This window comes from Podarcis erhardii, assembly GCF_964252035.2.
Source record: "Podarcis erhardii genome assembly, chromosome: 2".
NCBI lineage: Eukaryota > Metazoa > Chordata > Lepidosauria > Squamata > Lacertidae > Podarcis > Podarcis erhardii.
In genome coordinates, this window is record NC_138498.1 from 75,692,321 (window position 1) to 75,711,228 (window position 18,908).

The 18,908-nt window shown below is 44.2% G+C and overlaps 1 protein-coding gene and 1 long non-coding RNA gene across 4 annotated transcripts in view; one reads left to right on the top strand and one right to left on the bottom strand.

The window, feature by feature from the left end:
• Nucleotides 1–1,749: 1,749 nt before the first annotated feature.
• Nucleotides 1,750–8,157, bottom strand: LOC309333783. Its single transcript, XR_014152687.1, has 3 exons — nucleotides 7,575–8,157; nucleotides 3,489–3,626; nucleotides 1,750–1,826 (listed from the first exon to the last, which is right to left on the bottom strand). It is a non-coding gene; the product is annotated as an uncharacterized lncRNA (long non-coding RNA).
• The window catches only part of TWF2 (twinfilin actin binding protein 2), a 64,929-nt gene continuing 52,850 nt past the window's right edge, over nucleotides 6,830–18,908 (top strand). For 2 of the 3 annotated variants that reach the window (XM_081847409.1, XM_081847410.1), the window contains exon 1: nucleotides 6,830–6,986. In XM_081847409.1, coding sequence (XP_081703535.1) covers nucleotides 6,962–6,986 — 25 coding nt within the window. In that variant the 5' untranslated portion in view covers nucleotides 6,830–6,961. The remainder of the gene's footprint in view (nucleotides 6,987–18,908) is intronic. The other variant, XM_081847411.1, reaches the window with a different exon arrangement.

The following is an 18,908-nucleotide window of genomic DNA, read 5'->3' on the forward strand; positions in this document are numbered from 1 at the left end:
TCTCACTCTTTCCTGGCTGTTCATTATAAGAAATAATGCCCATAAATTTGCAGTTAAGGGGAATATTGGGAGCAAGTTGCCAGTGTGAGTAGAGATGAAACCAAGTGTATTTAAGTAGAAAAAAAAGATAAAAATACATTGCACTAATACAAAGTTATTGTGAACTGAATAAAGAACTTAACTGTTGTTAATCACTATATATACATTGTTATGAGTTTGGGGTGTCAGCCTGGATGATACCCTGGGTCCCTTCCATGTGATTCTCTGTATGTGGGGTAGAATCTACAACAAGAAACCAGCCAAACCAGTTCCTTTAAGTTAATGGCTTCAGCTGGCCATTAAAGCACTGCAATTTACATGTCCAAAGAAATTGCCATAGAGACAAATGGGTGGGCTTTTTCTCACCTCACCTGGCTGGATGCCACATCATCCTAGGATAGGGTTGCCATATTTCAAAAAGTAAAAAGCAGGACACCTCAAAATTGTTTAGCTTTCTTTTAGGAAACCACGGAAATCATTGAGCTTTTTAAAGACACATCCAAAAGTTGTGATGTCCAAGAGACAGACATGCTTGCTCTCTGCTGGACTTTGGGGAGTGTTAATGCTATGAGCTCAGGTTTTACATAAAAACCATATACAGTGGTACCTCGGGTTACAGACGCTTCAGTTACATGCACTTCAGGTTACAGACTCTGCTAACCCAGAAATAGTACCTCGGGTTAAGAACTTTGCTTCAGGATGAGAACAGCAATCACGCGGCAGAGGTGTGGCAGCAGCAGGAGGCCCCATTAGCTAAAGCAGTACCTCAGGTTAAGAACACTTTCAGGTTAAGATTGGACCTCCGGAATGAATTATTTAACCCGAGGTACCACTGTATAGTACCTTCACTCCAACATAACTGAGCCCTGAGTAAGAACAGGAAGCCCTGGCATCACTCATTGCTTGGAGACTGGGGTTGCACTCAACAATATCTATCTATCTATCTATCTATCTATCTATCTATCTATCTATCTATCTATCTATCTCCAGCCTTGGGGAGGCCGCTGTCTTCAGCCAGACAGTGTGTGTTTCTTTGCATTCACACATAGCTGGTGCATATTTAGAACAAAAAGGCAAAGAACGAATGATACCAAATTATGCATGATGTGCAGAAAGAGACATTTCTCTCCTTCTCTGCTTTCACTAAAACCAGGGGTCAGCTAATGAAGCTGAAGAATGGAAGGTTCAGGATGGACCCAAGTGTCTTTCACACACTTAAAGTACTCAAGGTATTGGTACATGTTGTGGGGTGCCCACTAGCTTAGAGGACTTAAAAGGGGACTAGGCTAACTCCTGGAGCTGGAGCTCAGCCTTTCGGGGGTTTCAGCTATCTATTCCTTTGGCAGAATCTGACGCAGGATTAGAGGTTGCACTGCCTGCTTTACGAGTCCACCCTCCTCTGTATTTGTAAGTAAACACATATCTGAAAGCATCCTTATCTCTTGATAAGGAAACTGACCTTGTGGAGGTAGGTAGAGCCAACTGTCTTTTAGCACTATGAATTAGGGCTGCAAAGCAATGTTTACTTATTCCAACAGCCTGTAAACCAGGGGCCAGCAAACTTTCAGCAGGGGGCCAGTCCACTGTCCCTCAGACCTTGTGGGGGGCCAGACTATATTTTTGGGGGAGAAATGAATGAATTCCTACAAATAACCCAGAGATGCATTTTAAATAAAAGCACACATTCTACTCATGTAAAAACATGCTGATCCCGAACCATCTGCGGGATGGATTTAGAAGGCAGTTGGGCCGGATCCAGGAGGCAGTTTGCCTACCCATGCTGTAAACTAATGACAAAAGTTTCCTGATTTAATCAGGCACCACTTTAGACAAGATGCTCATCGTGAAAGCTTAGGCTGGGCCATGCAATGTGAACCATGCGCTGTGTTTGCTATATTTTACATACTCCCCTCTCCAGCACTGCATGGCTTTACTACCTTGATGCTGTGTTACAATGACCATAATGGTTAGAATAATAAATACAGATGGTGATTTTATTCTATAAAAGAGCAAACAGCAGTTCAGCATCTCAAAGAAGGCTGCTTTATTTTCCCCAATCCATTCCATTCAATCCAATCGAGACTCCATTCAAGTCTCAGGTTAAAACTGCACACTTCCTATTGGCACCTGGTTGTTGAAATTACAGGAGCTGCAAAGTGCTCTCAGTCCACCAGATGGCAGCAAGACCCCAAAGCAGACTCAAATTCTCTTGAGTTGTTCAGTGTCCAGCAAAAGATATCATGAAATCCAAGGGAAAACTTTGAACTACTAATGATTGGATTTAGTGTCCTTGTTTGGTTTGCCTAGCAATGGCACAGAATAATCAGTGCACTCTTTTTTAATTAAATAAAATATATCAATATTTATTTATCATATATTTATTCTTATAGTCTGTATCTAATTAGTATAATGTGTTGCTTACAATAAACACAACTTCCTAGTATGCTTTGCCACCCCTTTCAGTAATGTTGTTCAGCTGGTATGAATGTGGTACTAGGGGCAATATGTTCCACTGGTGCTCGAGAGAATAGTTATCAGTATCAGAAAAGAATTGTTATTTCCAACAACAGCAATAAGAGAATCCTAGAGATACAACCACTGGAAGAGAGGATGTAAATTTATAGCCTGAAGTAAAGGCAGCCTTTAAAAGCAAGTTTATGAAAATATATTTGACAAAGATACTAACGCGACATCTGAAATTGCACATGCTAAAGTGGTAAAGCATCCTCTGAGACCTTGCCCTAAAAGGTGGAGGAAGAAATAACTAAAATAATAATAAAATGCCACCTTTCAATAGATAAAACCATGTTCAAAGTGGCTTACAACATGAAAAGATTTACATAAGTACAAAAGTAGTCATAAACAACAAACAAAATACATCAAAAAGCACAAGACAAAATTCCTACATAAAGCACATCAAGAGCTAAAAAAAGGATACAATAATTATTACAGGCAGTGAATATTTTGTGTGGGGTTCTGTACCTTACCCCATGTGCGTTGGTGGAGAACACATAACCCTGCCTTGCCCCCATTATACCCCATTATACCCTGCCCTTTTCCGGGTTCAAAAGGACCTGCACATCAGCGGTCGCACGCCAATTGGACACATGCAAAATTGGCTCTGCCTGTATCAACAACAACAAATTAACAACCCCCCCCCCCAAACAATACTCCAACCCAAGAGTCCGATGGGCAGCCTTAGCTTTTGTAGTTGGAATCCATCAACCAGGCCTCACCCTCCCGAGCCAGATGGGAAAAGGCTGACAAGGCAGGGAGCAGGTCTTCCAGGACCCACAGCCAATAGATACAGGCAAAGCCTGTTGTGAGGTGCAAAGCTGTGGCGTTAAAGGGGCAATTGCGAGCATCAGGCAAACTCCCCAGATAACAAAGCTCTCCCGCTTCTATTCCAACGCATCTCCCTACCCCTAGAGAAGACTTTTCACATGTACCTGTGGAGGAACCCCAATGCGTCTGCTGTGCAATCCCTGTGCATTGCAGATGAAACTGCAGCATATTCCTCTGTAGGGTAGTGGTCTTTAGTTGGCTTGTACCCAATCTGGGTCATATCCAATCCAATGCTCCATGAACTACCGGTATCTCCTTTTAAGCAAACAGAAAAGAAAAGAAGATGGAGAGAGAGCATGTCATTTCCTGCCAATGAGAAGCCCCCTTTCATTCCCCCACATACAGAAGCCAAGCAGCCTTGCCGATGGATCATACTTCAGCACAGGCCATGGGGAGTGTCATCCACAAGAGAGCAGGCTTGGTTACAGGGTGCAGGGTACACACAAACTGCCCTGTATTTTGAGCCCTTGCCGCCACTTGCTCATTGATCTGCCCAGCACCTGCCTGCTATTGCTCAAACAAATGCTGTAATACAGGAGTGGCCATGCCAGCACGCATTGCATGAGAATGGCAACACGTGCCCCTGCATGATGCCTGCTGTTTTGTGTGGCCAGGTGTGTTGGGTTTGCTCTCTGTATGGTGAGTGAGGCCTACCAGGTGCCCTCATCTATATTGGTAGACAGGTTGAGGGTTTCTTCTCTCTCGGGCACTTGACAAAATAGGATTCAGACTTTATATTAGTGTGACAGTACATGGATGCGGGTGGCGCTGTGGGTTAAACCACAGAGCCTAGGACTTGCCAATCAGAAGGTCAGCGGTTCAAATCCCAGCGATGGGGTGAGCTCCTGTTGCTCGGTCCCTGCTCCTGTCAACCTAGCAGTTTGAAAGCACGTCAAAGTGCAAGTAGATAAATAGGTACCACTCCGGCGGGAAGGTAAATGGCATTTCCGTGTGCTGCTCTGGTTCACGAGAAGCGGCTTAGTCATGCTGGCCACATGACCCGGAAGCTGTACGCCGGGTCCCTCGGCCAATAAAGCAAGATGAGCACCGCAACCCCAGAGTCGGTCACGACTGGATGTAATGGTCAGGGGTCCCTTTACCTTTACTTTATATCTCCCCCACCTCTGAGTAATATGGTGTTTAATGTACTGATTTGATTGGTAAAGGCTGTTCTCCAATGGGAGCACTTGCAGGCTCCCATTGTTTCCCAGTTGTTGGTGTTTATGCTACATATTTAAAGACTTGCCTTGAACCAGTGTGGTGTAGTGGTTAAGAGCAGTGGACTCTTATCTGGAGAACTGGGTTCCCGTCCAGCTCCTCCACATGCAGCTGCTGGGTGACCTTGGGCCAGTCACACTTCTTTGAAGTCTCTCAGCCTCACTCACCTCACAGAGTGTTTGTTGTGGGGGAGGAAGGGAAAGGAGATTGTTAGCTGCTTTGAGACTCCTTAGGGTAGTGATAAAGCGGGATATCAAATCCAAACTCTAAATCTCTTTTGTTGACCACCAGCATTAAGCTTTCAATTTTTAAGTTTGGAATAGAGTAGTTGCTTTGGAAGACGATAATCAGGTATCCAAACAACATGACCAGTCCAACGAAGTTGATGTTGAAGAATCATTGCTTCGACACTGGTGATCTTTGCTTCTTGCAGTATACTGGCATTAGTTCACCTGTCTTCCCAAGTGATATGTAATTTTTTTCAGAGGCACCATTGATGGAATCTTTCAAGGAGCTGGAGACGGCGTTTATAAGTGGTCCATGTTTTGCAAGCATACAGTAAGGTTAGTAGTACAATAGCTTCGTAGACAAGCATTTTGGTTTCCCTGCGAATGTCCTGTCCTCGTACACTCTGCACTTCAGTTGGAAAAAGCTGCATGCGCAGAGCTCAGGCAATGCTGGATTTTGGCATCAATGCTGACCCTTGTGGAAAGATAACTGTCCAGGTAGGAGAAGTGATCAACACTTTCCAATGTTACACTATTGAGTTGGATTTGTGGCGCTGCAGAGGGGTTTGTTTTGTGCTTTTTGGTACGGTACTTTGGTTTTTTGGATGTTGAGCGATAGGCCAAGCTTTTTGTAAGCAAAGATATTTGGGATAGTTTCCCCAGATTTGGAAATACTGCAAGCTCATCTCTAATTTGTTTTTCCAGGATTTGTGTGAGAACCTCTGCAGCTACGGGGGAGTTGCAGTTAAGGAGATGCTGATAATGTTATAATAATAATATCTTTAATACGGTCAATGACCAGAAAGCAGTTTATAAAAGAAATACGGCATTATAAGCAGTACTGTGCTACAAATAACAGTGGAAATATGGCCAATTCACAGAAGTGATAATGTTATTTCCAATGCAATGCAATAGCTTCTTTATTTTTTTGAAGTGTGGTACCGTCTGTTGGGTGTGACACGGGTGGCGCTGTGGGTTAAACCACAGAGCCTAGGACTTGTCGATCAGAAGGTCGGTGGTTCAAATCCCCGCGACGGGGTGAGCTCCCGTTGCTCGGTCCCTGCTCCTGCCAACCTAGCAGTTCAAAAGCACGTCAAAGTGCAAGTAGATAAATAGGTACCGCTCCGGCGGGAAGGTAAACGGCGTTTCCGTGCGCTGCTCTGGTTCGTCAGAAGCAGCTTAGACATGCTGGCCACATGACCCGGAAGCTGTACGCCGGCCCCCTTGGCCAATAAAGCGAGAGGAGCGCCGCAACCCCAGAGTCGGTCACGACTGGACCTAATGGTCAGGGGTCCCTTTACCTTACCGTCTGTTGAGCATAGGGGGCATATGTCATGCTTTATTGGCCCATAGATGGTCTTTGTGGCTTTAAAGAAACTGTGCATCATATGTGTCAGCTAAGTGAGAGATCTCTTGAGCTTTTTAATACACTGGGAGTTCTTTAGTTCTCTGGTTCTCCTCAGCCTTAGGGCTGGCATAAGTTTTTCCCCCCTTAGTGGCGCTGTTTCTATCTCTGCCAGATTATTATTAGCATTAGTAATAATACTAATGTGGGGTAGCGGTTTGGACTAGGACCTGGGAGACCTGGGTTCAAATCCCCACTCAGCCATGAAGTTCGCTGGGTGACCTTGGTCCAGTCACAATCTCTCAGCCTAACCCACCTCACTGGGTTGTTATGGGACTAAATGAGGCAGGGGATGTGGAGGAGGAGAAGCGTGTACTGGGAGGTACTGGGAAGGTGGGCTCTAATAAATGCAATAGATGAGACAATGCCTAGTTTGTGCTAGGTAATTTCCACAGCAATGCCTTCAAGCAAACTGCACACTCTCTCTATATATACAGTATTCCGTTTTCCCGGAGGGGCTGACACTCAGGCAGGCCTTGACCCCCTCCCGCTCCCCGCCAGCCTACCAGGGACGCCCCCGCCCCTCTTTCCTCGACGCCCCGCCCGCTGCCCCCTCCGCGCTCCCTCCGCCGAAGAGCGGCCCTCCCTCCGGGCGGACCCCGCTCAAGCCCCTCCTGCTCCAGTCGGCAGCAACCCGGAAGCGGGCGGTGCTGGAGTCGGAGCCGTTTCCTGCCCGGGAGACAAGCGGCCAGGGTGGGATCTGTTGCAGCGGACCTGATCCGGAGCCATGACTCACCAGACCGGCATCCACGGTAAGGACAGAGGGAGCCGCTCACCCCCCCCTTTTTTCCTCTGCGCCTGGGCAGCTCCTTGGCGCCCGCCCGGACCCCGAAGGCTGCCCCGAGCGGCCCGCCGGACGCCAGCTGCCCCTCCACCCGTGCAGCCGCGCCCCGCTCCGTATCTGCCTTTCCTCTGCCCTCCTCGCCCCAGTGCCTTGCTCGATGCAGCCTTGCATCCCCCTTTGCAAGGCAGCAGTTAAACGAGCTGGATCCTGTTATTATTATTATAATCCCGCTGCCTGTTTGGAAAGGGATGCTGCACCAGCGGCGGCGTCTGTTCTGGGGAGGCTTCTGAAGCCCAGGGGCATCCGTGCGAAGGTGGCAGGCTGGCTGGGGGACATGCCTTGAAATGAAGGCTAACTGGCTGCCTTGGAGCCCGGAGGTCTCGCAGGCTTCTGGTGTTTCGACCTTGTACCCCCCCCCCCAGGCAATGAATGCCCCCCTGAAGCACCATTTCTCCCAAATGCCTGACTAGCCCGCAGTCACCTGAGAGTATCCATTTTCTTAGGTGCTCGTCCAATGGCTGTAAAGAACACCAGTTTTCCTTAACAGAGTTTGCACAGTTTACCTGGAGCGGTTGGTTCTGGGTAAAAACTGGTATATTCTTCATAGCCCCTTGCTGGCTTTCACTCGCCTGGATTTTCCAAAAAAACACCACCACCAAATCCCCGTCTGAGGATCATCTTTCCTACCAAGCCCTTAGACCCCACAGCTGCATATGTTCTGAATGACTGTGGCTCTTTGGGAGCCCTGAAATTCTCTTTTACATGTGATTTTCATATTTGTGCAGCAGCTTCTTTCCTGTAAAAGCTGCAAAGGCACCCCACAGCACTTGTTTTGATGCCAAGCCTGAGACGGCTGCTTCCTGAGCTTGTATTTCTCTGCAAAGGATCTGTAGGTAGCAGCTCTTCTCACCAGAAATGTGTCAGCCTTTCCTCTGCTTCTCCATTATCTCTTAACATGTTCGGCTCCGCAGCATGAATCATAATTGCAGGAACCATTTCCCGTTCTGCGTAGCAGGCAGCTCCTTCGCTTCAGTGTTTCTCTCTGTCTCTGCCTTTAGCTTTCGCCCCGTGATCACACAAAAGATAATCACAAACATTAATCTTCTCAGGTTCTTTATGCATGCTACGATGTTGATGAAATGCAGCACAGGATTGCAGCATAGGATGGCAGTACTTCAGAAGGCAAAGTGATGCAGAATGTACATTACTATAATTCATTAAACAATTTGGTATGATGTATGTGAATTGTACTGATCAAATTACTGGTAACCATGGCAAAAAAAAACAACTATGCTCTTTTCCTCCTATTTTTAACTTCTTACGAAGAATTTCCATAGATAAAATCAGGATGCAGAATGTCACCCCAGGCCTAATCCAAACCTAGTGTTGTTTCAGTTTTAATCCTACAAAGAAAATGCAGACGTCTCATGTTGCGAAAATCTTTGCAGGCTGCAATAATCCAAGAGGGATTGATTGGTATGAGGATACAATTTGATATGACAGAACAGCAAGAAATGTGATTGGAACCAGGATAATTTCTTACGAAAGCACTCTGCAAATGCTCTCCTAGGTCATGTTTACACACCCATCTTTAACCTTGAACTATTCTTTTGGGTGGGTTGGATGTCTGACAAGAGGATTTTCAGGGTTATCACAAAATTATGTTTCTTAGGAGTGTGATAAAGTGATGGCCAGGATTTGTAAAATTAATTTGTATTTATAATGTAGAAATATTGTTAAGGTAGGTGTTGGAGTACCTGAAGACCTGGCTGAATCAAACATCTGGATTTTACTGTAGGGAACAATTGCATGGGTACTGGTAGCTTTCAAACTCTTTTAATAACTGTTGTCTTTGCATGTGTAATTCTATAGTGGCTGCAGAGATCTTACAATTTCAGTTCATTTAGGAGCAGTAACGAGTTATTGGCCTCTGTAGCCGCAGCAGATGCTGTGATTCACCAGCAGTTTGACCTCACCACCAGAGGTTCACTCCATTGTCTCTTGAGACAGACGACTGCCAACAACAAGCAAGTCCTCTTCAGCTAAAGCAGATTTGGCTTGCAAGTTAACACTAGTAATTTAAGGGTCCTTCATTAATTTTGGATTAAAATATATCCTTGGATTTGAATTAGTTATATGTGGCAAGGAGCATATAGCTGATTCCAGAATGAACTAGATTACATTTTTCTTCCGCATTTCTTTCCAAGAAGCTCAAGGCAGTGTGTATACTTCTCTCCTTTCCCACATCACCTTCTGAATAACCCTGCAAGGTAGCTTAGGCTGAAAAACTGGCCCATAGTCACCCCGTGGGTTTCATGGCTGAGTGGAGATTTGAAACTTGATCTCATTGGTTCGACTGCAGGTCTTTGACTAGTAGACCACATCATCTGTCACCACACGCCTGCTACACACTTGTGTACAATGTCATGCTTGGAAATAGATACATGACTGTCAATAACATTAATTGTAATACATAGCTTAGTTCTGAAGATCCTGAGATACTGCTCATCTCACCAAGATGTTTTCCACTACTCCTGGCTTAGCACTGTAATACTAAAATAGGGGTGGGTGGATTGAGAAGAGGTACCAGCTACCATGGTGTCCTTGAGCATTTTTTTCTGGACTGTGCCACTTGGGCTGATCTTACTGGTTATTGGTCTGCCATTTTGACTAGCAAGGGTCAGAACAGGAGTATCATGGGCCTTCTGCAGTGTGCAGACATCAGGTGTGACGAATCAACCTTCTGAAACCTGAGAGAGGCACTTTCTGGGCGTGGCTGTAATTATTCATAGCCTCACACACTGTAGGTGGTGGTCTATTAATTTCAGCATCCCAAGAACAGGACTGGACTTCAGGAGATAACTAATTAGAGCCTTTGCTCTTGTAAAATACTGTCTGGCATCTTGTGCCAGATGCATCATGTCTCTCAGGACAGCTATAGTTGCTTCTGGAATAAAACAGAACTTCTGTACGATCGTGGACTGATTTTGAACCCTCCGATCCACTCCTTCCTTGTTCTCTTCCTACAGGTCTGTTTACATGATGAAAGTTTGAGTGAGTGGTGTTCTGACACCTTGACAGCACCTTCATCACTTTGTGCAGTAGATTTTGCAGTTTCCCATAACCGAAAGCAAACCCACAGCAGGTGAAAATGTGGAAGAACAGGGGTTTGCCCACAAGCTACTGGAATTTATTGCTTGTGTAACCAAACCTGAGGCAAGCCTATTGACTTGGATTAAGAACTGCAATTTAATAGTCCTGTTAACTACAGCATCTTTGGATTTTTTGTAAATGGGACCTGATGAAATCACAGGCTTTCATTTTCTTTAGTTATCTAAATACTTTGATGCTTTGCCTGGGGAAGGTTGACTTTGCTTTGACATAAGTAATTTTTCTTGTCTCTGTTTATTATGTGCTGAAATGTCTCCTAGGGTAGTTGGCATATTGTTTTAAATTGCTACAGAAGAGGATGCTGTGATGTAGCTAGGTATGGGAAGGGTTCATTTGAGGTTTTGTTCCTTGTAAACAAACTGAAGGCAGAGATGGTAGATCGCTCTTCCCCCTATATAGTTTAACTACCTTGAAATCTCAATTGAGGTTTTAAATGTGCTATAAATTATGTAACATAATCAATATAAGTATGTAGGAGCTGGAGATGCTAAAGACCTCCTGGGTCAGCTTTGTCGCCACTCTTGACGATGCAGAATTGTTACCTACTATAGATTCTTCCAGGACTTGTCCACTTCAATTGCAGTGTATCATGCACTGATGTCCCCCCCCCCCCAGCGGTCTTCAGGCATCTGTTGTGCAAAGCAATAGATCTTGAAATACCTGAATGCTTCCTGTTGTTAAACACCTTGGTGAGATTCTTTTGGCAAGAACTTTACATTTATGGTCCCTATTACTTAGTGGCTCAACCACTACTACTTGGCAATGGAGCCAACTGTCTTTGGGCCTCTGCTCCACAAAGAGTTTTCGTGAGAAGCAAACAAGGGAAATCAGTTTCCTGATCAACAAGTACATCGGAGAAGTTGGAAATGCTGTAATGAGGAGCACAGGCTATGATTTCCTTATGACACTATCCTTAGAAAATGCTAACCTGATACATTTTTATTCATGTTTCATATTCTCATTTAAAGTGCCATAGGACTTTGGGATACATGGGTTCAATGATGATGATCTCCACAAATGTATTAAGTCCAAGTAAAGCATGCTTTGGCCTCTCAGGGGTAAGAACCAGAGTCAGCACTGGCGTGTTGTGCTTAATAATGCTCAATCCTATATATAATTTCTGTTTCCTTTGTTTCTGATTGTAAATGAGACCACCAGACTTTGGAGTCCAGGACTCAACCTTTCATGCCTTTAAGCTAAAATTTAAATTGCTGTTATATCTTGAATTTTCCTCTGTTGGGTAGCTGAAATTGGACAGCTTTATCCTGTGTCCTATGCGTGCCTCTTCAGAAGTAAACCCCATTGAGTTCAGTATGAATGACTTCCAGGTAAACGTGTATAATACTGCTTTACAGAGCAATCCTAACCATGTATGCTTAGAAACAAGTTGAATTCAGTGGGGCTTACTCCCAGATCAGTAAGGTTAGCCTTGCAGCCTTAGTTGTCTTCCTAATCACATTCTACTTTTGTCCAATATACTTTTTAGGAAGTAAGGAGCATTAAGCATGATTCACTTTCAACACTGATATGTCTTCAAATTTGTCCCCTCTATCATGTCTAGTAATCCAGACATTACCTGTGCGAAGCCTCATTTAATTCAGTATGACTTATTTCTGAACCACATGATTAGGATTGTGCTGTAGCGCATTGAAGTGCTAAAATGAATTTTTGTTTCTTTGTTGTAGCAGACTAAAACAGCAACTGCCCCTCTAGAATTTGTGTTTTTGCAATGGGACCTTACGTTGAAGGGCAGGTTATAAATGCAGTGAATGACATGGAAAAGGAACAGTGTGAAAGACAAACATGAAGACTAAGAGAGCCAGTGTGGTGTAGTGGTTAAGAGCGGTAGACTCCTAATCTGGTGAACCGGGTTCGCGTCTCCGCTCCTCCACATGCAGCTGCTGGGTGACCTTGGGCCAGTCACACTTCTCTGAAGTCTCTCAGCCCCACTCACCTCACAGAGTGTTTGTTGTGGGGGAGGAAGGGAAAGGAGAATGTTAGCCGCTTTGAGACTCCTTTGGGTAGTGATAAAGCGGGATATCAAATCCAAACTCCTCCGCTGCTGCTGCTGCTGCTGCTGCTGCTGCTGCTGCTTCTTCTTCTTCTTCCCAATTCTTTGCAGAGTTAATATCTAACCCTAACTGGGAGGGGACTGGAGCAGAAAACAAGAACCAAATGTGGCTTCATTGTTCTGTGCTCCCATGCTGTGTTGAGAGGAATCTCCTGTTTAGGTATATATCTCAAGTATTAAGAACTTAGCAGTTTGCAGAATCTGAATAGATGCTCCTATTATTTGTACCAAATTGCTCTTCAGGTGTTACCTTGCAGCTCTTGTATTTTGCTGCCCCTCCCCCCCTCCCCCCCCCCCCCCGTGGATCTGCCCTGCCCTGGATTATTTTATCCTGAAAACCTTAAGTGAAATGCTTGTAATGCCTTAAACAGTCCTCCCCACCATGAAATGGTTCTTGAGTTTATGCTATCAATTGTATCGCTTGTGGTGGTTAGTAGACTATTATGCCAGATTGCCCCACCTTTAAATTTCCAAAGCTATTTTCACTTCACAGCTGGTAATCCATCAAAGTCGTGGGCTTGCTTGCATGGTTGCTCCTCCCACCCTCCGCAAGGCATTGCAGAACTTGAAGATGAATACAAGAGAAGCTGCTTATTATGAGGCATTATAAAAAATCCCAAATGCTATGGGTTATCTCACCTGAGGAAAAATCTATAAAATGGCACTGCTTAATTTTAACAAAATTAACCAAGCATAACTATCTGGTTCTAGTCTCACAGCTAATAACATTAATTAGAGTCATCATTCTTTGCTGTAGGGCGAGTTCTAAAAATAATTGAACACAGATTGCCTAATCCTACTGTACCTTCTAGTTTGCGTGGGGTGTGTGTTATACGTTATAAAGAATGGTGCAGCTTTTCCACAGTCTCATTGCATGATTATGGGAATGTTCTTAAAGTGCTTAATTAAGCTATGACTTTTGTTCCAGGTCTGATTTACCTGGTGTGTTCTCATAATCATTAACGTGGATTAGCACTCCACCCTTTTTAACTACTAGAGAAGAGCAGAGGAACCTTCCATTTTATTTAGCTAATACAGTGGTACCTTGGGTTACATACGTTTCAGGTTACATACACTTCAGGTTACAGACTCCGCTAACCCAGAAATAGTACCTCAGGTTAAGAACTTTGCTTCAGGATGAGAACAGAAATCGTGCTCCGGCGGTGCGGCAGCAGCAGCAGCAGCAGGAGGCCCCATTAGCTAAAGTGGTGCTTCAGGTTAAGAACAGTTTCAGGTTAAGAACGGACCTCCGGAACAAATTAAGTACTTAACCCAAGGTACCACTGTATAGGTTTCTATCAACCTGCCCTTTATGGCAAACCACTTTCAATCCTATATAGTTATCTCAGTTTTACCCACACGGCAGCCTTTTCCGAGGGCAGGTTAGGTTGAGACAATGGAAGGTAACTCTGGTAACTGTGATCCAAACCCCACTTTCTTTGGAGTAAGCCCCACTGAATGCAGTCAGAAGACTTGACATGTGCAGGCATCAGTTCTCCAGGATTTCTGTTGGACATTCCCAGCTGTACTTCCTGTTCCTGGGAAGTGAACCTGGGACCTTCTGCATGCTGGACAGAAGCCACACCACCGAGATACAGCCTCTCCCCACAACTTCCACATGTGGAAGTTGGTTTTGTGAAGGGTTTTTATTTGTCTCACCTCCTGTTTCTCTCTAGCTTTTCATCGCTATATTGCCTGCTGTCCTGAAGCGAAATATGCTCTTTTGCTTACATTGCAGCCTTATTGTGCGCTAACAAAATAAAAAAATTCCTTCCAGTAGCACCTTAGAGACCAACTAAGTTAGTTATTAGTATGAGCTTTCGTGTGCATGCACACGTCTACGCTGAAACAGAAGTCACACGGTGGATAATCCTACTGGCCAGATGAACCATATTGTCAGGAAAGCAGTGTTTAATGTCTGGACAAAATACAAAGACTTATTGGAAAACAAAACTCCAAGGTGGCTTTCACCTCTGGAAGCTAAGGCCCGAAAAAGACCCAGTATGGAGACCAAATGGCCAAAATATTGGGAAATACTAGAAAAAGATGGAGACAATTGGAAATTGCAGAGTTTGGAGAAAATGAAGGATAAAGTGCGAGACTGGTTACATTACGCTCAGATTAAAGAAGTCTTAAAAAATGACAAAAAGTTAGGGTTCCAGGTGGAGAAATCGAAGTTGGAAACAGAGCTGTTAGAACCTAAGGCTAAGGTACTTTCAAGAATGTATAACTTGCTGTTGAAATGGAACACACAAGACGAAATGGTTAAATCGGCTATGATAAAGTGGGCACAGGACATTGGGCACAACATTATGTTTGAGGACTGGGAAAGGTTGTGGACCACTGGGTTGAACTTCACTGCATGTAATGCTTTGAAGGAAAATGTAATGAAAATGATATACAGATGGTACATGACCCCTGTTAAACTTGCCAAAATATACCATTTGTCTGATAATAAATGTTGGAAATGTAAAGAAAATGAAGGAACATTCTTTCACCTCTGGTGGACTTGCCCTAGGGTGAAGGCCTTCTGGGAAATGATATATAATGAGCTGAAAAAGGTATTTAAGTATACCTTCACCAAGAAACCAGAGGCCTTCCTTCTGGGTATTGTCGGCCAGAAGGTGTTAAAGAAGGACCGAACATTCTTTATGTATGCAACAACGGCAGCAAGGATACTCATCGCCAAGCATTGGAAAACTCAAGATCTACCCACACTGGAAGAGTGGCAGATGCAACTGATAGACTACATGGAACTAGCCGAGATGACTGGCAGAATCCGAGACCTGGGAGAGGAGAGGGTTGAAGAAGATTGGAAGAAATTTAAGATTTATTTAAAAAAAACATTGTAATTTGGTTGAATGTTAAGAAAGGATGCTAGATCATAAATAATTGAGCACCACTAAATTAGATGGAATCAAGATGACAAGTAAGTTGAGGAAAAATTATATACCCTTTGGAGAATTAATAGACTATATTTAAATGAATGGGACACAAGAATGTAAACAAGATGATAAATTGCGGGCAAGAATTGACAATGATGCAAGTGGGAGCGGGAGATGTGAGGGAGTCCAAAGAAGTTAAGAAAATACGTTATGATATATGTTATATTGTTCTTTATCTTTGCACTTATGTTTAAAAATCTCAATAAATATATATTAAAAAAAAATAAAAATCCTACTGGCCAGATGGTGTGGCGCGTATAAGGAGAGAGCTCTTGCTGCAGGACAGAGATAATCTGTAGGTTGTCACCTGTGAATCATCCAATGGGAATGCCGACTCCCAGACTGACTTTTAAGCAAACGATAAAGCCTGATAGAATGAATCAATTAAGACATCGAACCATGTTGCCTGGAGATATTGAGGCACCACCTGGAGAGTCCATGACTTTGGAGCAAATAACCTGATCCATGTGTTCCAACTGCTAGGTGAGGAAGGCCACTGGAAAGCTAAACTGTACGACGGCCATTCTGTGTGATAAGCTCTTTGTGGGTGCCTGTGCATCATGTATTTGGCAGTTTTCATCAACCAAACTATCAAAGATGGACGGGTAAGGGCAGTTCAGGTGGTACCTGAGTAAATGTAAGGGTCACAACAGTGTGTGCTGCTTTAGCACTTTTCTGGGAAGGTGGAAGATCTGACTTAATTTCCCATGTGCAGGGAATCCTTTTTTCTTTTCTTTTTTTAACATGTTGGAGCATTTCATCATGCAGCTGTCCTACTGTATTCTGGAATAGTATAGTCCAGGAAGGACTGTATCATGTGCTATTACTGCACATTTGAATTGGTACCAGGTGTGGATTCTGTTTTCGAACACTTGGGCTTTCTAAAAGAAGCCTAGCTTAGCACTTTAGACAGCATGAAGACAAGACACAGTGAGAATGTGTATTTACTGCTTCTCTGTAGATAGAAAATTCTGGTGGCTTTTTTTTCACTGTGCAGTGTTTTTAAAAAGAGGTAGAAAATGAAAATTGGCCACTTGCTTCCATCTTCTGTTGGGCATTACTAAGTGGTGAATAAACTTGTCTGATTTAGCTGCCTAGGTAGTTAATGTACTTTACTCACCCGTTGCTTACTTGGAGAAGAACTTCAATGCACAGTCTAAGAGCTCAGTTGCTGTCAGCACATTTTGCAATGAGAAAATACAAAAGAGACCTTTCTGCAAGGTGACTTCAGTATGGATTTGCTAGGTATTAAATCAAAGTCCCTCTGCCCTGAATCATATGGGTCAGTGGGCTGCTTTAGTCAAGGCTTGCCAATTTCTATAGCCTATTCTCACAAGGCTGTGATGTAGCCAGTGCTCCATCTGGCTGCCTCTGGCTTTTCCAGTCTGGTAGATAAAACACCTTATTTGCATTGCTGTAAAGTGGTGTAACAGAACAATTGGCAGCCCATCTTCCAAATTCTTAGAAGTATTTTTAAACACCACATTCTAGTGACAGCCTTCTCTTGGAACGGAAAGCATGTGTGGCGCTGCTCAAGATCTTTTGTTTGCTGGCTGGTGGAAAGGGGAATTTTAAAATAGAAAAGGAATTTGGTTCTGGTATTGCCTTTCTGATTTAAGATAGGAGGTTCTGTATTCTTGCAAGTGGTAAACATTACAGTGCAGGAATGGGGAACCTCAGGCTTCAAGGGCAAATGTGGCCCTCCAGGCCTCACTACGTGGCCCTTGGGACTTTTCCAAGGCCATATCCCCTTTTTGTGGCCCACAACACTCACTGGTCCTGTGCTGCCACCTCCTCAAGTTCCTTGAACTGTGATTATGCCTCTTTCTTGCCTGAGTGGATAATATAATGTGTGCGAATGGAAGTAAGAGAGAGAAACTCTGGTTTTTGTCTTGCTGGAATGTATCCTGCTGTGCAGTGGTGTCACATCTGTTATTCCTACCTACTTTTTGCCCCTGGCCCTGCCTATCCCTGGCATGCGGCCCCCAGAAGATTGCCCACCCACTAACATGGCCCTCAAGCTGGAAAATAGTCGCTAACCTTGCTATGTATTGTGATAAGAAAGACATTGCTTAGTTCTTGGATCACTTCGTGGGTCAATTGTATATTTTTTAAGGGCCCTTTAACATTTTTACATGGGCACACTTCTTTTTTGCCTTTCACATGTCAATACATTGCTGTTTCTAATTAAAATGCAGTTTGTTTATTTACATCATTCATAACCTGCTCTTCATTTTTGACACAATCCCAGAGCGGGGAGCAACATTAGAATTCAATAAAACAACAGATACAGCTGAAAGAAAAAAGCAGACAGTATGGTAGCGCACAGATGCCTCAATCTAGGCAAGGGGCATCCCTTCACAATGACAAGCAGGTCTTTGCAAAAGCACAGCAGTTGCACCTGCCAAAGAGGCAGGATTGGGTCTCCGCTTCTTGCCCTCTCTACACCCTGGTGGCAAATGTGTGTTCACCGCTATGTAGTGTCATGGGTGAAGCAGGTTGTATTCCGAGAAACTCTCTTTCATCTCTGCATCAGGGATGGTGGGTTCCCATCATTCCTGATCATTGGCCATGCTGGCTAGGGGTGATGGGGAAGGTGAGAGTCCAGCAGCATCTGGAGAGCCAATGGTCCTCCAGCTCTTCTTTTACGAACTAAAGTTTTTACTACTGCGTTTTAATGTAACCTGCCTTGGGACCTTAGGGACCGGTGAATAAAAACAATGAAACCAAAACATGGTTAATTTCAATGGGACCTGAGCAGACACAAGCACATTCTGCAGATCTGGTTGGCAGATCAAATTATTATTTTGAATGTTCTTACCAGCTCCGTTCCATACCAGAAGCTCTCATTGTCCTTTCCGTCGCTTTGTGGAGAGTGCTAAAGGCTAGTGTGTTCAGAAAACGGAGAGGAGGTTTTTTTACACAAACAAAGGAGCTGCACTTGATACAGAGCTGTAATTTTGTCTGAATAATTAAGGCCCTGTGAAGCTGAGCGTTTAAAGTTATCCAAGCAGAGGAAACCCCCTTGGAAACAGTGTGTTTAAGAACCTTTTAGTGTAATAAGCTGATTGTCAGGATCCATCCTTTGGGCTCTGGGGACCTGACACCTGATCCAGCCGTCTCCAGTCATTGCCCGACTCTTGGGAGGGTGAATGACAAGCAGCTATGAGATTGTTTTACAGGCTTGGAGTTCAGGGAGTAATTTATACACCGGCAGAACTTTCTGGCTCTTTGTGAAGCTGAACTACAAGGGCTAGATTTCAGACAGGAGGGACTTGTTGTCTTACAAGTAACCCCTCCGTTTCTTATCGGGAGTCCATCGGAAAGCAGGGACAGCTGTCCTGAATTTTGATTGCCTCAATGACCATATCAGGGACTTGTTTATGAGGTCAGTAAAATGCATCCAAGCCAAACATGACAGTTAAATCAAAGCTTAAGACCCCTGCCGGGAGTGACAACATGGCCTAGAAATGCTGACCTTTGCCATGGCGCACTGAGTCCTGGAAGCCTTTGGAGCAGGTACTTAAGAAGTACTGTGTCTCAATTAGATGGGCCTGAAGCATGGCCACCCTCCATCCCCAAAAGCTGAGGCAGGTGCGTAAAAGCCATACTGAAACATGACAAAACTGCAGAAGTGGAATTGGGACTCTAGCCTGGGTTGGTGGCATAGATATTCCTCAGCTATTCCTTCTGGAGTTAAGCT